The sequence below is a fragment of the Octopus sinensis genome, linkage group LG21 (genome assembly GCF_006345805.1).
Source record: "Octopus sinensis linkage group LG21, ASM634580v1, whole genome shotgun sequence".
NCBI classification, from domain to species: domain Eukaryota; kingdom Metazoa; phylum Mollusca; class Cephalopoda; order Octopoda; family Octopodidae; genus Octopus; species Octopus sinensis.
The window spans coordinates 25,027,157-25,047,499 of record NC_043017.1 but is presented as its reverse complement, the minus strand read 5'-3'; the positions used below and the strand labels follow the sequence as shown (position 1 = coordinate 25,047,499).

General features: G+C 35.3%; 1 protein-coding gene across 13 annotated transcripts in view; it reads right to left on the bottom strand.

Moving 5' to 3' along the window:
* LOC115222836 (palmitoyltransferase ZDHHC9) overlaps positions 1-20,343 on the bottom strand; it is a 207,983-nt gene that overhangs the window by 51,468 nt on the left and 136,172 nt on the right. For 12 of the 13 annotated variants that reach the window (XM_036511931.1, XM_036511932.1, XM_036511933.1 and 9 more), the window contains exons 6-8: positions 6,965-7,067; positions 4,093-4,202; positions 1,841-1,979 (exon numbers count right to left, since the gene is read on the bottom strand). In XM_036511931.1, coding sequence (XP_036367824.1) covers positions 1,841-1,979; positions 4,093-4,202; positions 6,965-7,067 — 352 coding nt within the window. Of the gene's footprint in view, positions 1-1,840; positions 1,980-4,092; positions 4,203-6,964; positions 7,068-11,949; positions 12,053-20,343 lie in introns of all 13 variants that reach the window. The other variant, XM_029793167.2, reaches the window with a different exon arrangement.

The window sequence follows — 20,343 nt, the reverse complement described above, 5'->3', positions numbered from 1 at the left end:
CTAAAAAACCCTTGAAAGTGGTGCTCCAGTATGGCCTTGGTCTAATGACTGAAACAAATAAAAGTATATATATATATAAACACACACACACAGTGTATATTATATATATATACATATATATATATATTATATATATTTACTTATATATATGTATATATATATACACACACACACATATATATACACATATATACACAATATATGTGTGTGTGTATATATATATATATATATATATATATATATATACACAATACATATATACACAAACACGTGTATATATCTATATATATGCATGTATATATATATATATATATATACACAATACATATATACACAAGCACACGTGTATATATCTATATATTTGCATGTGTATGCAAAAAAAACAACACAACAAACCCAAAAATAATCGGTTTTATATATCCTTATATACACAGACTAAAACCTGATCAAACAGACAGCTAATATGGATAAGGTGGCATTTGGGAATCAAAAAGGCATTAAGCGATATTTGCTAAACATGAAATTGAAGAATACAGTAGAGAGGAAGAGAGTCAATGACAACAAATACAGCAGAAAAGCACAGAAAAAAAACCCCCCCAAAGAATATACAAGTAAATGTCACAATGCTAATTGATTAAGTTAGGCAAACAAAGAATTCTAGCCTGCCTTACTAAATGGACAGGAAGCTGCGTTTGATGTTGGAATTTTCTGGAATGTTGGTACAAGGAAATGGATCCTCGTGTGTGTGTGTGTGTGTGTGTGCGAGTATATATATTTGTGTGTTTGTGTGTGTGTGTGTGCGAGTATATATATTTGTGTGTTTGTGTGTGTGTGTGTGTATTGTAGCTCTGAGCTGACTGATACCTTGTGAGTGAAAGCAGCAGGTGAAAATTGTATGAGACCCATTGTATGTGTGGAGAGAAATAGAGAGAGAGAGAGAAAGTGTGTGTGTGTGTGTGTGTGTGTGTGAGTGCATGACAGTGTATGCATGTGCAAAAGTGCATGTGTATATGTGTGTATGAACAAGAGTGTGTACACTTAATATAATTCGCAGGTAGAATCAGTGTCAGACTGAGTTTAATAAGGCTGGCCAATAGAATTAAAAGTATAGTTCATTCAACAGGCTTCCACACAGTTTCCAATAACCTAATTTTATTCACAAAGCTTGACAGTAGATAGTGGCCCAAAGGGCCACATGGTGTAATTGAATATGGAATGTCATGATAGCAAAGCAAGATTCTCCTTATTCGTTCCTCAAGGTTTGGCTTCCTCCCTCAAAAGATTGCGATGTACCCACAGACTATGGTAGAAGACACAGGTCCGAAATTCCACAATGTTAGATTGAACCTGGAATTTTATGAGTGCAAAGTAGACTTCTTAACCATTCAGCCAGACTCTTAATCAAGCATGGATTCACACATCACACACATATACATAAGCACACATCCACACATAGACACACACACATGCAGAGGTGCACACGTGCACACACACACACGTATATGCACACACACACACACGTATATGCACACACACACACACACATACATACGCATATACACACGTGCACTTACAAACTTGCACACATAGACACACATGCTCACATGCATGCAGATACACACTTTCACGCATATACAGACACATACACATATTTATGTATGTGCATACACACACACATGCATGCATGCATGCATAGTCATGGACATCACTGACATACACAAAGACACACACAGAGGCAAAAACAGATCCAATGGTTTCGGCAAGAAAAAAGACGAAATGCAAACGCTTATGGTCACTTGCCAACAAAGCAGTGTTGTGTTGTGTTGTGTATGTCACTCACCTTTTGTTCCGTCACTGTTGTCGAACCATAATATTCATGTTTGACGTTGACAGAGTTACTTTCTTTTACACAGCTGTTGAAGCTGTCACTGTGTATCTGAGAACTGTCAGGTACAACGTAACCTCTCCGGTCGATTAAACTGGAAAGAGAAAGAGATTTTATAAAAATTCCATTACTTGTGTGTACAGTGTGCTATAAATAAATATATATATATTAGACAGACAGACAGATAGGTATATATTAGACAGACAGACAGATAGGTAGATAGATAGGTAGGTAGATAGATAGGTAAGTATATAGATAGGTAGGTAGAGAGATATTTGTGTGTGTGTGTGTGTGTGTATTTAAATATATATTTGCATTTATATGTGTATAGTGCATATATGTGTGTGTGTGCATGCATACACATATATCATCATTTAATGTCTTATTTATATACAATCGAAATGAATATCAAATGGAAATAGTAGTTGTGATACCTGTGCCGGTGGCACGTAAAAAGCACCATCCAAACGTGGCCAATGCCAGCGCCGCATGGACTGGCTTCTGTGCCAGTGGCACGTAAAAAGCACCATCCGATCATGGCTGCTGCCAGCCTCCCCTGGCACCTGTGCCGGTGGCATGTAAAAAGCACCCACTACACTCACGGAGTGGTTGGCGTTAGGAAGGGCATCCAGCTGTAGAAACACTGCCAGATCAGACTGGAGCCTGGCACAGCCTCCTGGCTTCCCTGACCCCGGTCGAACCGTCCAACCCATGCTAGCACGGAAAACGGACGTTAAACGATGATGATGATGATGTATATTTTTCAATATATATATTTATTTTATTTGTGTATATGTGTGTGCATATATATAAATACATGTATTTGTGCATTTGTATCTCCATGTGTTTTGACATTATGTGATGGCTGTAAACAAGCACCACTGTCATATAAGAGGTGCTGCTCGTTTCCAGTTTTGCGTAGGAATGAGATTCAGCCATGGGGAGATATTACCTTGCTTGGAAATAGATGAGGGTTTGTGAAAGGGAGGGGATCCAGCTGTAGAAAACCTACCCCCAAAATTCCCTCTGACCCATGCAAACACAGAACAGTGGACATTAAATAATGATGATGACGAAGCCAACATATTTACAACAGGCTTCGCTTGCAGTTTCTACCTACCAGACTTACTCATGAGGTACTAAACAGTCTGGAGTTATAGTAGAGTGGCACCAAATCTGAAACTGTGTGGTTGGGATCTGGGATATCCAAATGTCTTATAAGACTAAGGATCTGCACCTGTAAAGTTCTTCGCCAAGGGGCAAACCAGGCAAGATTTTAATGCATGCCAGTCTGCCCTCAATATGCCCACTCATGTCATCCAAGGAAGAGACAATGGTGAATACAGTTTAGCATCAGTGTTCCTGCAAGTATTGCTTTCAAAATGGCAAGAGCTAGGACAGAATCGATGCAGCAAGGCAACAGAGCCAACACTCTAATAATTCCTGGGACTGTTAATTAATTAATTAATTAACTGAACACAAAAGGATGAAATATGAAATTGGCTTCTGTAGAATATAAACTTAGGAATTAGAAAGGGAAAAGCATATACTGCAAGGCCTTCTGTCCAAAATTCTCATGGTTCTGGCTGGTCCTGATGATTCTGCTAATTCCATTGCCCTCAATAATAATAATCTTTTCTACTATAGGCACAAGGTCAGAAATTTGTGGGTAGGAGACTAGTCATTTACATCAATCCCGGTGCTCAACTGGTACTTATTTTCTTGACCCCAAAAGGACGAAAGGCTAAGTCAACCTTGGTGGAATTTGAACTCAGAACATGAAAACAAATGAAATGCTGTTAAACTTCTGTCTCATGTTAACAGTTCTGCCAGCTCATTGCTTTAACCCTTTCGTTACTGTATTTATTTTGAGATGCTCTGTGTTTCTTTCAATTGTTTTAAATATAACAAAGAACTTAATAAAATAAGTTCATTATCATTAAGCTAGTGTTAGGAACATAAATTGTGACTAAGGTTTGGTGGGAGATTTAAATTCAAAACTTATGTTAACATGACATTTGTACTACAGAGCCAGAGGCGGTTTCAGCCGGGTTGGTATTGAAAGGGTTAAATAATAATGACAACAACGATTACACAAGATGAATTATAATTTGAAGAAACACAAGTAAATACAAGTTGAATTTTTAAAAATTTACAAAATGAGGCATTAGTAAAAAAAAAAAATTTTAACCATTAGCAAAACTTACCTTGGAGGATTGGGTCCACATAGTACAACAAGGCAATTTTTAAAAATGGACCCTCTGCTATACGGATTAAAATTATCTTGTCCTCTCTTGGATGAAAAGGAACCTTTTATCTATTAATGAAATAAATATGTCAGTGCGATATGTATGTGGCTGTGTGCGTGACGAGATACTAAAGTTTAGATAATAACAGAAGGAAATCAGATATAACCATTCACAATTTCATTCCCCTTAACTGCAAAAACAAGTTTTATATAGCATTCTATCTTTTGCTGAGGAATGTCGTGTTTGAAATTATTTTTGGCCAAGATATGTCACGTTTATTGAGGCAATGTGACTTGGAACTTGCAGAAATACCAAGTCTATATTTTGGTAGATATTTAGCATTATCACAGGGATAACCAAGAAATTTAATTTTGCAGTTAAAGGGTTAACTTCTATTAATACTAACCCGCTTGAAACTACCCCTTCTAAAGGGTTAATATTTAAAATGAAATATCAGTCAACGTTTCATTACAATATGAATTAACATAGGATTCCAGTTGGACAACACCTTGCATAGTATACTAATAAAGTTACAGATATATCACATAAGCTAAGGTATACAGTTAAAGATATATCATACAATATACTATCAAACAAAGTTACAGTTAGACATAGTATATTACATTATACCAACATATATAACCCTCCAAAATATGATTGTTTTGCAAGTTAATTGAAAATACATATGCAATTAATAATATATTTTAATATTTTAGGAAACAGTTTAGTAAAACAATTATATTTCAGAAAGTAGTTTAATAAAACAAATACATTTTGGGAAACTGTTTAGTATAATAAACGTAGTTGAGGAAGTAGTTTGTGACAGCAAATATGTCATAAATAGTTTAGTAAAACAATGATTTCAGGGACCAATTTAAAACACATACATATATACATATATATATTAGAAGAAATAAGGTACTCAGAAATCTGGATGGTTTTATATTTACAGATATTTATTAATATGTCAGATGTTTTTATAAATCATATATTACAGCTTGTGTCCACTCTAGTGGAGTCAAGCGCTAATATATGATTCATAAAAACATGTGACATAATAAATATAAAACCATCCAGATTTCTGAGTATCTTATTTCTTCTACTATATAATACCTGTATATCATCTCCAAACCTTCTAATATATATATATATATATATATATATATATGTATGTATGTATGTATCATAGCACATAGGTGCAAGACAAGGTGGAGAAAATAGTACTAGAATACCAAAAGTACAGTACAATAATTATATATTGGAGCTGCAAAAACTTCACAAAACCAATCATCAGACAGGTCATATTAAAAAACAAAAATTTGTGAATCTCTACAGCTTCAATAAAGTTCATATATATACATATATATATATATATATAATGTTACAGGAACCACAGAGAGAAAAACTGATTTATGAAAGAGGCATGAATCATCAGAATGAAGTGGAAAAGATGTGAAATGAGACAACTTGACATTGTTATTTTATTCTCGTCTTCAACAATACTATGACTCTAACAGTGAGAATGGAAACTGTCTTAGAAAAATTTCTTTTATGTTGTTTGGTAAGCACAAATGGCCACACCACAATAACACAAACATTCCACAGAACAAGCAGATGTCATGCCAATGTTCCTGCTGACTTGAGGAGGGGGGGGGGCTATGGTAGATGATTAGTCTAACTTAAGAATGTTGTTGATGCTTATTTTGCCGACAAGGTCCAGCTTACATCCAAAAGAATGAGATTTGCTCTCCACAGCCAGTCTATGTCTATTTTACCATGCATAAACTGGACACTTTGACAGGAACCTGTGAGAACCAAAAGACTGTGCTGAATCCAATGTTTGTTTGAGCAGGTTTCTACAACCGGATGCACTCTCTAAAGCCAACCACTTTACAGAATGTAATGGGTGCTTTTACATGGCACTGGCACAAAAAGAAGCACAGTAAAACAACTAAAAAAGGTCCTTGAAATTGTCCAGGCCATCTCCATCAAGTTGTTAGCCTGAGTCCATTGTGATAGCAATGATTTACCACAGAGAAATAAGTTACAGACTTTAAGGGGAGATCTAGTCAACCATATCGATCACCATTAATTTGACTGGTACTTATTAGTGAAGGCGCATGGCTCAGTGGTTAGAACGTCGAGCTTATGATCGTGAGGTTGTAAGTTCGATTCCAGGATCGGGCTGCGTGTTGTGTTCTTGAGCAAGACACTTTATTTCACGTTGCTCCAGTTCACTCAGCTGTAGCAATGAGTTGCGACATCACTGGTACCGAGCTGTATCAGCCTTTGCCTTTCCCTTGAATAGCATCAGTGGCGTGGAGAGGAGAGGCCGGTATGCATGGGCGACTGCTGGCCTTCCATAAACAACCTTGCCCGGACTTGTACCTCGGAGTGTAACTTTCTATTTTATTAAAAGTTAAATAAAATGATGTAGTACAAAACAATCGTACCAAATTACCGGAGTCATTCTTGTTGCTTATTTTAATTATAATCACCCCACGGATTTTTATGGATAACACCATACAGAATTCTGGTGCATCTAAATTAAGTACCATATTCATTTGAATCTAAATTTTTGCTAACTTATATATATATATATATTAAGGGAAATGGGGTATATTAAATTTACCAACATTTACTTATGAGAAAAAATATTTAGGACAAGTCAATAGATATCTAATAAAAATATCAGATTTTTTTATAATCTAAAAAGGCTAAGCCTTCAAATTGCATCAATGTCTTTCTCTCTTGTTTGAAAATGAAATTATCTTTTTCCTTTTTCTTTCTTTGTATTCTCTCTATTAAGAACAATTTGGTTTATACTTACGTCTTCATTTGTGGTCTGTTCCGAGGCTGCCAGATATGTATGGAAGCCAGCAAGACCAACAACAGACCACACAGAAAAGAAACAAATTACAGCTTCCACCATAGTAGGACCAAGTCAAGGAGCATTCACAATACAATAGCAGAAACAACACACATAGACATTCATAGACTAAGCACAGAGATTTTGTTTGTTTGTTGGTTTTTTTTTTGTGTGTAAAAAGAAAACACTGCGTACAATAGTCTCAAAATAAGTTTTTAAAAATTACTTTAAAAAGCTTTACAATAGAAAAATAATGAGAATATAAGCTTAACTGCCTGTACAGTACAGACAGAGACAGGGAAAGCTCTGACAACTTTTAAAGCAAACTTTTACTTTCTTTACAAAAGCACATAAAAGAAAGGTATAATAGCCACACTGAAAATATATCAGTATATTACCGGTATTGATTTTATTCAGCCCATCTCTCCCTCTGCTCCCAACAGATAAATTTGAAATTATTATTTTATTTATTGTATTTTATCTAGTTTCAGCTCACGAGCTGTGGCCATGCTGAGGCACCGCCATTATGTAGAGAGATACAACTGAATACCGTTAAAATTTTCATTACCAGATTTCAGTTGAAATACAATGGCTTTGTTTCAATTAATTATGAAAATAATGAAGAGTTTATTAAAATAACTAGGTCATTATTAAAGAGTTTGGAACATAGGTTAACATGAGATTTATATGGGGGGACTTAAATATAGATCGCTTTAAAACAGTAAGTTTGTATCAAAGAACCTTTTATTACAGTGTTTCTGTTGAAAAGAGTCACAAGAAATACCACAAGGTGTCTTGTCTGATGCTCTTAGAATTCGAATGACTTTAAACATGGGTACAAGACTGCTAGTTTTAGGTTGTTAGTATTATTTTCCTGGCCCTGAACTATGGTAAACAAAGTTAACTTAGACAAAAATTTAAGCTCAAATGTTTAAGAGGCAGACAAAGTATTTTGCTGTCCTCTCAAACAACTCTGTCAATTCACTGCATATAATAATAATATAATAATAATAATAATAATAATCCTTTCTACTATAGGTACAAGGTCTGAAGTTTGGGGGAGGCAGATAGTCAATTACATCAACCCCAGCACCCAACTGGTACTTATTTTATCGACCCTGAAAGGATGAAAGGCAAAGCTGATCTCAGCAAAATTTGAACTCAGAACAGGAAGACGGATGAAATACTGCTAAGCATTTCACCCAACTTGCTAACAATTCTGCCAGCTCACTACCTTAATAATAATAATAATCATTCCTACTATAATAGGCACATGGCCTGGATTTTTGTGGGGGGTTGGACAGTCGATCACACTGATCCCAATAGTTGACTGGTACTTATTTTATCAACGCTGAAAGGATGAAAGGCAAAGTCCACCTTGGCAGAATTTGAACGCAGAACATAGTGACAGACAAAATACTGCTGAGCATTTCAACAGGTGTGCTAATGATTCTGCCAGCCCGCTACCTTAATAATAATGATGATGATGATGATGATGATTTCAAATTTATGGAACAAGGCCAAGGGAAGATAAGTCAATTACATTGACTCAAGTGCTCAACTGGTACTTACTTCATCGGCCCAAAAAGGATGAAAGGCCAAGTTGACCCTGGTAAGATTTGAACCCAGGATGTAAAGAGCCACTAAGCATTTTATCAGTCACAATAATGATTCTGCCAGCTCACAGAATCAATAATGATAATAATGTTTTTTGTAAGAAAATCTATAACTAATAAATGAAGAATTGATATTCTCCACAAAACTAATGGCAAAACTGGTAAAAAAAAAAAATCTTCCCTTCCTGTGTAAAAAAAAAAAGAAATTTGTTTCATGTTCTTGCAAATCTATCAGCAGCCTTAACAGACTTCAAATGTCATTTATAGGCATTGAAGGGGCTGTTCAGGGGGTAGTTATCAAAGACAAATGTTTCGGGCTTTATTTGTTTATGTGTTTTTTCCCTTCTCCATAAAATGACATTGGGGAATGAATTTTCAACAAATAATGGTTTAAAAAAATAAAAAACCGAGCAGGTATGTATCCATTTGTAATGGATGGTTGATGGGGAAATGTAAAATTCGTTCTGATATTTGGCAACGGGTCGGTGATCAGAAAAATATATATGTTTATTGCATTTAACAGAAACAACACGAACAGCAACAACAAACAACAGTAACAGCAACAACAGCTACAGTAACAACAAGAACAGAATTTATGTATGGTTGCCATATTTGGCAAAAAAAAAAAGTATGTGGGTGGGAACATGCTTGTTTGGGTACGGGTTTTGTAAAATACAACTGAAAGTGGAAATGAAGAAAATAAAATTAAATTCAATTAAATTAATAGAATAAATTATTTCTGAGTGGTAATAAGAATTTTTGTCAATTTCAATATCACAGTTGATTTTTTTTTTTTTTTTGATTTTTGTTGTTGAATTGCTAAAAATGATTCCGTCTCTGCCTCTGCAGAACATTAACATGAATTGTAGCAATTCTGCAACAATGTTAAAAACTACAACAGCAAGCAGAAAGAGGGGGGAATAAAAAAAAGAAGAACAGTAACAGGAGCAGAGGGAGAGACGGATGGTTGGTGAGGGTTTTGTTGTGGTGTGGGGTTGACTTGTTGGTATGTAGTCTGTTAGTTTAGCACACAAGAAGTACCATATTATTTCTGTCTGCTAGCTGACAGAATCGGAAGCTGTTTATGATTAAAAAAATATATGTAAGATTTTAATAATGAGCAGAAAAAGGAAAAAAAAAAAAAGAATGATAGTTAATATTCTTATCTAGAATTTATGGAGCATCTCAGAGTAAAATTAATCTGAGAGAGATGATAAATAAATAAATAAATAAATAAATAAATAAAAATCAGCTCCTGGCAAATTCCTTCAGATATGTTTTGATTCCTGGTTGTCACTTCAAAGATGGCAAATTAGCAGACTTGTTAGAGCGCTGGATAGACTCATTGTTATCTTCATCAATTCCTGGATATTACTCTCTCAGGTCCTTAAGACTCACAGTGCCAGTTACCCAGTTCCTATGGGGTAAAAGTGACAATGTTCCCACTGAATGCAATACCAGTTTGTCACAGAATTTACTTGTTTACAGCTGTGTGGATGGAGCAATAAGAAGTGAAGTGTTTTGCCCAAGAACATAATGCACCACCTGGTCCAGGAATGCTAACCACAATCTTGCAATCATGACTGCAACAGCCTAACCACCAGGCCACAGGATAAACTGCCTGGCAGTCTGATACGCTGTGCTCTTAGTTCAATTCTCGCTGAGGCCAACATTGCCTTTTATCCTTTCGGGATCAACAAGAAAGTACCAATCCAAAGAGGTGGACTGATAGAGGTACTAGAGTGCCAAATGAGATACCTTGTGGTATTTGTTCCTTCTGCTTACGTTCCGATAGCAGTATCTGTGATGACATTAGTGCCAAGCCTCATTGGCCCTCGAGTGGAAGCCTCCGTCTTTGGCGGCATAGATATGGGTAGCCAAAGATGATCTCTCTGAGATCTGAACCCAGAACAGAGAGAATCGGAATAAATACTGCATAGCATTTCGTAGGGAGAGTAAAGAATGACAAAAACAAAAAACTTTGTAAATGTGTGTCTTTAATGTGTGACATGGTTGGAGAGGATGTGTCAAAACTGAGCAGCCATTATTGCTGCAATTTTTATTTCTTTAACATGTAGTTTCACCCTTTAGCATTTAAACCAGCCAGATCCAGCCAAAATATTCTTCCTGCTTTATTTTCAAACTGGCCAGATCTGACCTCTTACACGCACCACACACTGTCATTCTAAAGACTGAAATCTCAAAGCTATGAGATTATGCATGATTAAGTCAAAACAATGTGAATAAATAAGCATCACATTTGACAGAATTATCTGAATGCTAAAGGGTTAAACAACAAACAGCTAAGATGACTGGTTATGTCAATGATCAGAAACACACATTTTCAAGTTGACCTTGTGTTTTAGGAAATCCTTGGTGACCCCTAACTATCAGTAGATCTTTTTTTTTTTGTTTTTTCTTTGCTCAGTCTGAAGGAACTGAACAGATACCATGACTCTTGGCATAGTCATTACTGTAAAATGCACCAAGGGTGATGAGATGTAGAGGGGAAAATGGGCTGGGAATGCCTGTTTGATGGATGTATAAAACCAGCCAGCTCAAAGGAGCAGAAGCCATTATAGTGGTGATAGAAAAGGCAGAGAAAGGAGATAGCACAGCTATGGGACAGAGGCTGAGGTGTGCCCGTTGGTGCTTGAAGGCCAATCAAATAAGTGGCCCTGCTCTGAATTAGAAACAAAATTTAAATAAATAAAAAAGAATGAAACTCATGAGAGGAAATAATGATTTTCTCATTTTAAAAAATGGTACAATAAATTGACCAAACTAAAAGTAAAAAAAAAAAGTGGTAGGAAGTGAGGAACATAAGCTGTTTCAATATGAAACTTCAAATAAAGGATCTCACAATAAAGAAAGGAAAAAGTAACCAAAAGCAGGAAAACGGATCAACAGACAAACAACATAGGTAACTTCAATTTTAATTCATAATTAACCTGGAATTTTTATGCAGCTGGATAAAACTATTGTAACTGAACAGCTATTATTATTATTATTATTATAATGATGATGATTTAGGAAAGATCATGTGAAATGAAAGTGAAATGACAATGCGATGAAGATTTAAATAGCAATGTTCACAAAGCAACAACAGTCATGACAGACACATATGCAGTTAATATTGAGGTAGTAATATTTAGATGACCCTTGGCTCATGCAAACGAAAGCCACAATAAGAAGAATATACCACAAAAAAAATTTTTTTTTTTTTTGAAAAGATGAAGGATTAAAAAAAAAAACCAACTTTGATGCAGAACTCAACCGATATATAATATATAAAGATCGTTTGCATTCAGGAAATGAATAGTAACTCACATCTTCATTGGTTGTCTGCTCTGATGTGGTTAAATAGGTATGAAAGCCAGCCAATCCAATAATTGACCAGACAGAGAAGAAGCAGACAATCGCTTCGATAATAGTGCAGAAAGGTTAAGGAAGGATCGGTGGGAAAAAAAATAGTTATTTATGATAATAATAAATGAATGAAAGCTAACATGATTGCAATGTGCAGCAGGAATGTGACAATGTTCTGTTCCCTGGACAATACCATGATTGGCCAGAGTAATGTAAAAAAAAAAAGGGGGAAAACACAGAGATGGGGGAGTGAGGAGAGAGAGAGAAAAGGAGAAAGGGAGAGAGAGGGAAAAGGGGAAAGGGAGAGAGAGAGAAAAGGAGAAAGGGAGAGAGAGAAAAGGAGAAAGGAGGAGAGAGAGAAAAGGAGAAAGGGAGAGAGAGAGAAAAGGAGAAAGGGAGAGAGAGAAAAGGAGAAAGGGAGAGAGAGAAAAGGAGATAGAAAAATAGGGGGGTGAGGAGAGGGGGAGAGAAAGGAAAGGAAAAGGAAAGGAAGAGAGGAGAGAGAAAAGGGGAAAGCTAAAGGGTGATAGAAAAACGGGGAATAAAAGAGATAGTGAGAAAGGGAGAGAGGGAAAAGAAGAGGAGGAGGAGACAGAGAGATATGAGAGGGAGAGAAAGAGAGAAGAGGAAAGAGATGGTGAAAAAATGAAGAGGGGAGAAAAAAAGGCTAGTGGGGGAATGGAGTAAGAGAGGGAGAGAGAGAGGTGCATTGGTAATTATGAAGGAGTTATATGATAATTTATTACCTAAAATGGTTGGTATTTTTCTTAAAGTCTATGTAAAGACAGACAATATGAAGATAATTGACCAATGACCAGTACTTAATCAATGTATTTATAGTTATACTTTTACAAATAATTCCTACTAAAATTAAATGGATTTTCCGGTAACGAATTTTATCATTCAGAGAGATTTTATGATGTTCCTTTTCTCTTTCAATAATAAATCTTCATCCTCGTTAAATGCAAATGGAGAAAATTAATGGTTTGTCTATTTTTTCAATATTCGATACATCAAATTAGAGGACGGACATTTAAACACAGTCAGCTACCAAATCCAAAATACATCATCAACTAGGGTTACAGAAAACAAAATAACAATCATATTTGATTTAGATAGACAGAAACACAGATAACCATAGGGCGCAAACATAGGAGGGGATGAATTTCCAATTCAAGACTTCCAGTTCAATGTTTAACAATTTAGCATTTAAACTGGCTGTATCTGGCCCAAATATTCTACTTGCTTTATGTTCAAACTGGCCAGGTGCAGCCCCTCACATCTACTCTACAAGTCATTCTCAAAATTAACAATTACATTATTGAAATCTTGAAGCTAAAAGACAATGTGTGATTAATTCAAAACAACGTGAATAAATTAAGCATTACATTTGACAGAGAAATCCAAATGCTAAAGGGTTACAGAAAACTCTTCAATAGCCATCTGTATATCATATCTAATGTTTAAACAGCAACACAATTTTATGACTTTGATTGTATGGAGTTTATGATATTTGTAATAATATTAACAAAACCATAACAAAACCAGAAATGAAATTTTTAAAATGCGAACTTGAAGCAGCCATTTTTGCACGTGTCCTCCATAAATGTTTTTAACCCTTTTGCATATAAACCGGCCATATCCGGCCAAAAGTATTCTGCCTGTTTTATATTCAAACTGGCCAGATCTGACCTCTCACACCGACCCTACAATATCATTTTAAAAATTAACAGCTACCTCATCAAAATCTCATAGCTACAAGATAATGCCTGATTAGTTCAAAACAATTTGGATAAAAAAGCATTAATTTTGGCAGAATAATGCGAACACTAAAGGGTTAAATGAAGGAACAAAAATATAAGCGTTTTCTTCAACTTTCATTTCGTATTTAAAAAAATATTCAGACAGTGGGTATTTAAAAAAAAAAAAAACCAGACTCAATTTACCAACTGATGATTGGAAACAAGCAACTCTGAGTATTGGAAATTGGAGTGTTTCAGTTATAATGTATTAAAAAATATTCTACATATAGGCTCACGAATGGCTGTGTGGTAAAAAGTTTGCTTCCCAGCCATATGGTTCTGGGTTCAGTCCTACTGTGTGGCACATAGGACAAATGCCTTCTACCTCAGCCTCAGGCCAACTGAGTGGATATGGTAGTCACAAACTGAAAGAAGCCTGTTGTGCATGTATGTATGTGTGTGTGTGTGTGTGTGTGTGTATTTTTGCTCCTGTGTTTGTCCCATCACTGCTTGACATGCGGTGTTAGTGTGTTTATGTCCCTGTAACTTAGTGGTTCAGCAAAAGAGACCTACAGAATAAGTACAAGGATTAAAAAATCAAAATAACACCTGGGGTCAATTTTTTTTTACTAAAACCCTTAAAGGTATGGCTGCAGTAAAATGACTTAAACGAGAGAATAAAAAAGTCCAGTAATTTATAACTTCTGGTGATCAAAAGAGATTTATTTATATATATATATATATATACACACACACACATCATCTTTTCATAGATGTGTCATGTTATACATTGAAGCAAGGCAAACATAACCTCAGCAGTGATTCATGAGAATGTCAAGATGCACTTTGACTGTCTTCAGCCATGTCAGTAACATGTATGTTCTTGACATGTGTCGAAATGAAATTCGTCCCTCTAACACATAAGCAACAGCAAAAACTCTTAAGAGTTCTTATACAAAAATGAAAAAAAAAAAAAAATGAGACTGCTTTTTCCATTCCTTTGCAATAAAAAAAGAGCCAGACAGAGAGAAAGAGAGAGAAAATGAGTGAGCTGAGAGGGAGAGAGAGAAAACAAACAAATTTAACATTAACAATTAACAATCCAACAATTTTTTGCCCTTAGTTATACAATTCACTGTTAAATACAATTGTTCTTAAATTTAATGCAAAAATATTTATAATAAATTTATAATAAATGGAGCAGCCATGCTGCGATAAGAAAAAGGATGGCTTTTTTTTTTTATTATTAAATACATTATTTAAAATTATTTTCCACAGAGTTGTAAAATTCTGGCATTTCACCCATTTTCTGCCATCTGCAACAAATACTAAACATTTGTTTTGGCTCTTACAAATGATGCAGCAATCGTAATTTAAATGCACATTTCTAAATCAAATATTTAATAAATCTAAGAAGGGAAGCGAAGACAGTGGCAGAGAAGGAAAGAGAAATAGTTGAACACAGGTTGGCGGGGAGTAGAAGAAAGAGCCTTTTGCTGGCTCAGGAACAAGTGGGAGGAAGAATTGAGCAGGGATGCAGATGATACACAAGAAAACTGGTCATTACTGCCCAAACCACCAACTAGAGGATATTGTGGTTTAAGGTCAAAACATTCAAAGAATGTTGGACATCACCTAATGATCTCTTCTGCTAGATAAAACTACTACCATCATAAGTATGTGACTGAAATTGCTTGCATCTCTTTAAATTAAAGAGTTGTAAAGGCAATATGTCTAACTTTGCCCTGAAACAATTTGGAAGAAATGTAGTTCCTCTAAAATAATTAAGAAGAATTATAACTAAGGATTGCAGTTTCAATCTAGTTGAGTTTCATTAGTGTCAGTGGGGTTAAGATCTCATCTTTTGCCCTTAGTCAGAATATCTGCAGTGATAAAGGTGAGGCAGCTAATGTTACTTTCTTTAACCCTTTAGTGTTCAGATTACTCTGTTAAATGTAATACTTTTCCACTGAAATGTTTTGAATTAATCATGCATTATCTTATATCTTTGAGGTTTCAATGATGTGATTGTTTATATTTAGAATGACATTGTTGGGTAGGTGTGAGAGGCCAGATATTGCCAGTTTGAATATAAAACATGTAGAATATCTGGGCCAGATATGGCCGGTTTAAACACTAAAGGGTTAAACCTGTTTAGAGAGAAAGACATGTGGCATTTCATAGGATTACCTTCTTCACAGTTAATGCTGTTTGGTAAAGAATGAAAGCCACAACTCATGTCTTTCTGTATGTGACATCCTTAATACTGTTGAAAATTGTCCATTCGACCAAGGTAGCAGAATCCTAGATTATGAAGACTTTTTTCTTTAGCTGAAAATATTGAGCTTTATGGTGATTAAAAATGAAACTAAGAAAAAAAAAAACCTTTGCTGTTACCACTACCATCACCACTGTGACTAATACAAAAATCATTTTGTTAATTAAATATGAATTTATATCTTATAGACATATCTTGCATTTTGATGATGTTTTTGCGATTAATTATTCTGGTTGCTGCATTAATGTCCAAGACTTAATTACAGGTAAAACCTAACACCTGATATATCGTAATTACTACTTTTTAATTGCTAGAAAAAGAAAAAGAAGAAAAACACTGCAGGTGATTTCCTCTTAGTCACACACACACACATGTGAAGTTCAACGTGTTCTTAATTTGAGTGTGATCTGATGGGAATTTAGTTGTTATTTCTAGCTTGTTGGCTTAGATTAAACTTCCTTGTCGTTGTTGGTTAACCCAGATCAGACCTGATCAAACAGACCTATGACGAAAGATATTCCAGGTGTAACTATCCCATCTTTTTTTGGCATTAAGAACTTAATAAACTGTTCAATATACCCTTTAAGATAGTTGAGGATGATTTGAGGAAGATTGTGGCTACTGTTTCTATCAGATCAAACAACTCTGTAGAAGCTCCCTTATTGAATACTGAGGACAGCCTGCATGCACTGACTGAGTTTTATTTGTTAGACAGTGATGTAACAAATATCAACTCCATCTGTCTGTTTGTCCAGCTGTCTCTCTTTTTTCTTAGAGTCTATTCCATTCCTGCAGAGAAGTAGTGTGAGGTAGAAGTTGCACAGGGAGAATGTAACAGGTGGTGAGATAGTGCTAGCAGAGTTTCAGTTACAGAGATAGATATACTTACACTAGCATCGTTGTAATAAGGACAGCCAAAGTTAAGAGATAACTAAAGTCTAACACACACATACACAGCTGAAATAAGTTGCATTATTGAAGTAGGGTTTTCCCTTGTGGATGCACTTCCTAATCTGGCAAGTATTCAATCATGAAGTGAGAAAGTTATAAATGCTTATAGGATAGAATTACTGGAAATCAAAGCATCTAAAAAAGTGGACCACCACGACAGGAATCAATACAGTAAATGGAATAAATGAAGAATGACAGCTTCCTGTAAGGAAAGGAAATAACCTTTTGGGGGATAATCACTTATTTTATTATTTTTTTGAACAGAAAAGAAACCTGATATGCCCTTGGGGAGGCAGGGTTTTTATTATAAGTATTTTAGTTTGGATGACTGAATGAATAAAACCTTTCTCATTCATACACACACAATATGACTGAAATAGAATTAAGAGGATTTTTAAGAAAAAAGAGATCAGAACAGGCCACAAAATGCAAACAAGACGTAATAGAATGCTACCTATTTTTGTCTATAAGACGCACACAACCAACTACATCGATCAATGAGGTGTAGTATCCCCATTGCTTTTTTTTTTCAAAATCAGTTTCAAAGACTTTATAAAAGGTTAAGTGTAGTGTTATTCTTTTTCTGATTAAGCTGTAAGAAAACAGACAAAGAGATAAGACAACTGAAGCAGTATTAGCAGATGAAGAGAATAGACAGAAAATATCCTGTTTGTTCAGAGCTACAGCTTAATAGTAAAGAAAGTGTACAGTTTATCAAATTCAACGTCCATATGTGAATAGTGTTTATCTCCTCAATCCTGAGAGGGCGACCTATGTAAACTGACAACTCTTTCATGGCAGGACAATGGAATTAAATACTAAAACACCGTTAAGCTGGTGTTTTACGATTGTTTATCTAAAACCAGTCCACTAAGAGAGAAAAGATAATGAGAAATGATTTAATTAAATTGTCTGCTAATTAAACCAGGAGAGAGGGAAAAAATCTGAAATAAGACTGTTTGTAAGATAGTGACCTGCTAGAAATAGAAGCTAAAGCAAGAGATAGAGGCATTAGTGAAAACCTGTACTAGAGTACTGTAGTTAAATAAACTTCTATCTTCATTGCCCACATACTCCTGGGTGGGGGGGGGTCATGAAGGAAGCGTCATCAGAGGTACTTTCCAGAGGGTTCTATTCTGATAGAACCATCAGCAAATGATCCAGCTGGAGCCCTGCATAACCAAAATAGGGTTCATCTGGAAGGTTGCTAGAGTTTGTTCCTTGATAGAGTGCAAAGATCAGGGAGCTGCTTCAACCGAACTGCTTCTTATTTGATTGAAAGGCCACAGCTCTGGTACTACAGGCATGTGACTAGAATATCAGAGGAAAGAATGGCAGGGCAGATTTTAAAGGCAAGATCATCTGGTAGGGAAACCTTGGGGTAAGCCATGAACAAAGCATTTAATAAAGTTTAGTCATGAAATTCAAGTGTAAGGTATGGTAACACTTGTCGCAGAGGGAACTTGATAGATACATAAGGATTTGTGAGAAGGGTTAGATATCTTTTATTTCTTATCTTTTGTTTTAGTCATTAGACTGTGGCCATCCTGGAGCACCGTCCTGAAGAATCTTAATCAAATGAATAAACTCCAGTACTTATTTTTTAAACCTGGTGCTTGCTCTATTGGTCTCTTTTGTCAAACTGCTAAATTACAGGGATGTAAACACACCAACACTGGTTGTCAAGTGGTAGTGGGGGACAAATATAGACACACACACATATACAATAGGCTTCTTTCAGTTTTCGTCTACCGAATCCACTCACAAGGCTTTGATTGGCCTCAGACTATAGTAGGTACCATGCAGTAGGATTGAACCTGGAACCATGTGGCTGTGAAGCAAATTTCTTACCACACACTCACACTGGCACCTATAAAGAAATAAACTCACACACACACACACACACACACACACACACACACACACACTGAAAATATGATAATAAAAAGATACTGACTCATTTAAATAAATAAATAAAAATTGCAGTGAATTCCATTAATCTAAGATTAATTGTTAATTTATAACATTGAAAATTTAATTTTTGCCTTTGCCTTTTTTTTTTTTTTTCACTTAGAATATATCAAAAACAAAGATTATCAAAAGTAGAGAGAATCTAGTCACATCTTAAATGCATCTCATGATAAACAACACTGTAGAAGAGTTTGCCTGTTTGAACAACGATACTTCATTTTGTTGTTGCTATTATTATTATTATTATTATTATTATTATTATTATTATTATTATTCAGTCTCTAATAGCTCACTCAGAAAGTTTTTTTTTTTCACAAGAATGGAGGAAATGAGTTATAAAGAAATCAGACTTTTCATAGATCAACATGTGAAAGGGAATGAATACGGACAAGGGGCAGGTTTTGAAAGGGGGAATGTTTCCTGATAATTATCGATGAGTCACGCCGCTTCACGTGACTTAAGTGCAAAGTTGAAACAGGGCTGCGGCTGATACCATTGATGGGGAAGGGCATTTCAGAAACATAAAAGGATCAGGAATCGGGCAAGTGGGAAATGCGGAAGGCTGGTTGTTAGGGAACAACAACAATGTAGACAGAGACAGAAAGATAGAGGGAGGGGATGTTCAAGGGAGGGACATTGCAACAGATGATAGAGAAATGATTCTACTCTGATAATTTCACACACACACACACAGAGAACAAAATTTGAAGTAATGTGTGGAAAAAGCTGAGAGGTGGAGTAGGTTTTTTTTTGTTTTTGTTTTCCTCTTTGACAGAACAACCAAAATGGCTATGGACAGAGTTATATATCAGATGTGCTTCCACGCCGAGAATATTCATCAGGTGGTAGGTGAAGAGTTATTCTAAATCTCAAAAGGAAGAAAAATAATAAAATATGAAAATAAACCTATTCTCAAAAAAACAGCAAAAATTTTTTTTTTTACACCAAAAAGGTAAAGTAATTAGAATCTACTTACTGTGCTGCAGTTTAATAATTAGTACCAACCATTTTGTTGTCTATGATTTCATCGTTTGTTTAGCTGAGCTTAATTAATGTGTGGGAGAAAGCTACAATGGTTTGGTTTTATTTTAGTGAAATTAACCAAAAACACAATGAAAAAATAATTGGATTTGGTTACTTTAACGAGTAAGATTTATAAAAGTCAATGAATAAAGAAATTACAAATGATGACGAATATGATAATGAGTATTTTAAAATAAAGTGATCATTATGAATATAGAGATCATCTGTTGTTTCAGAATCTGGAGGGAAAATCTCTCTCTATATAAACGGCAGTTTGTCTGTGCGTGTTTCTGTGTGTCTGTTTGCTTGTACCCTCACCCTGACCACGGCTTTCAACCGATTCTGATGAAACTTGACACACACATAGCCCAATGTCATAATTCAAAACTA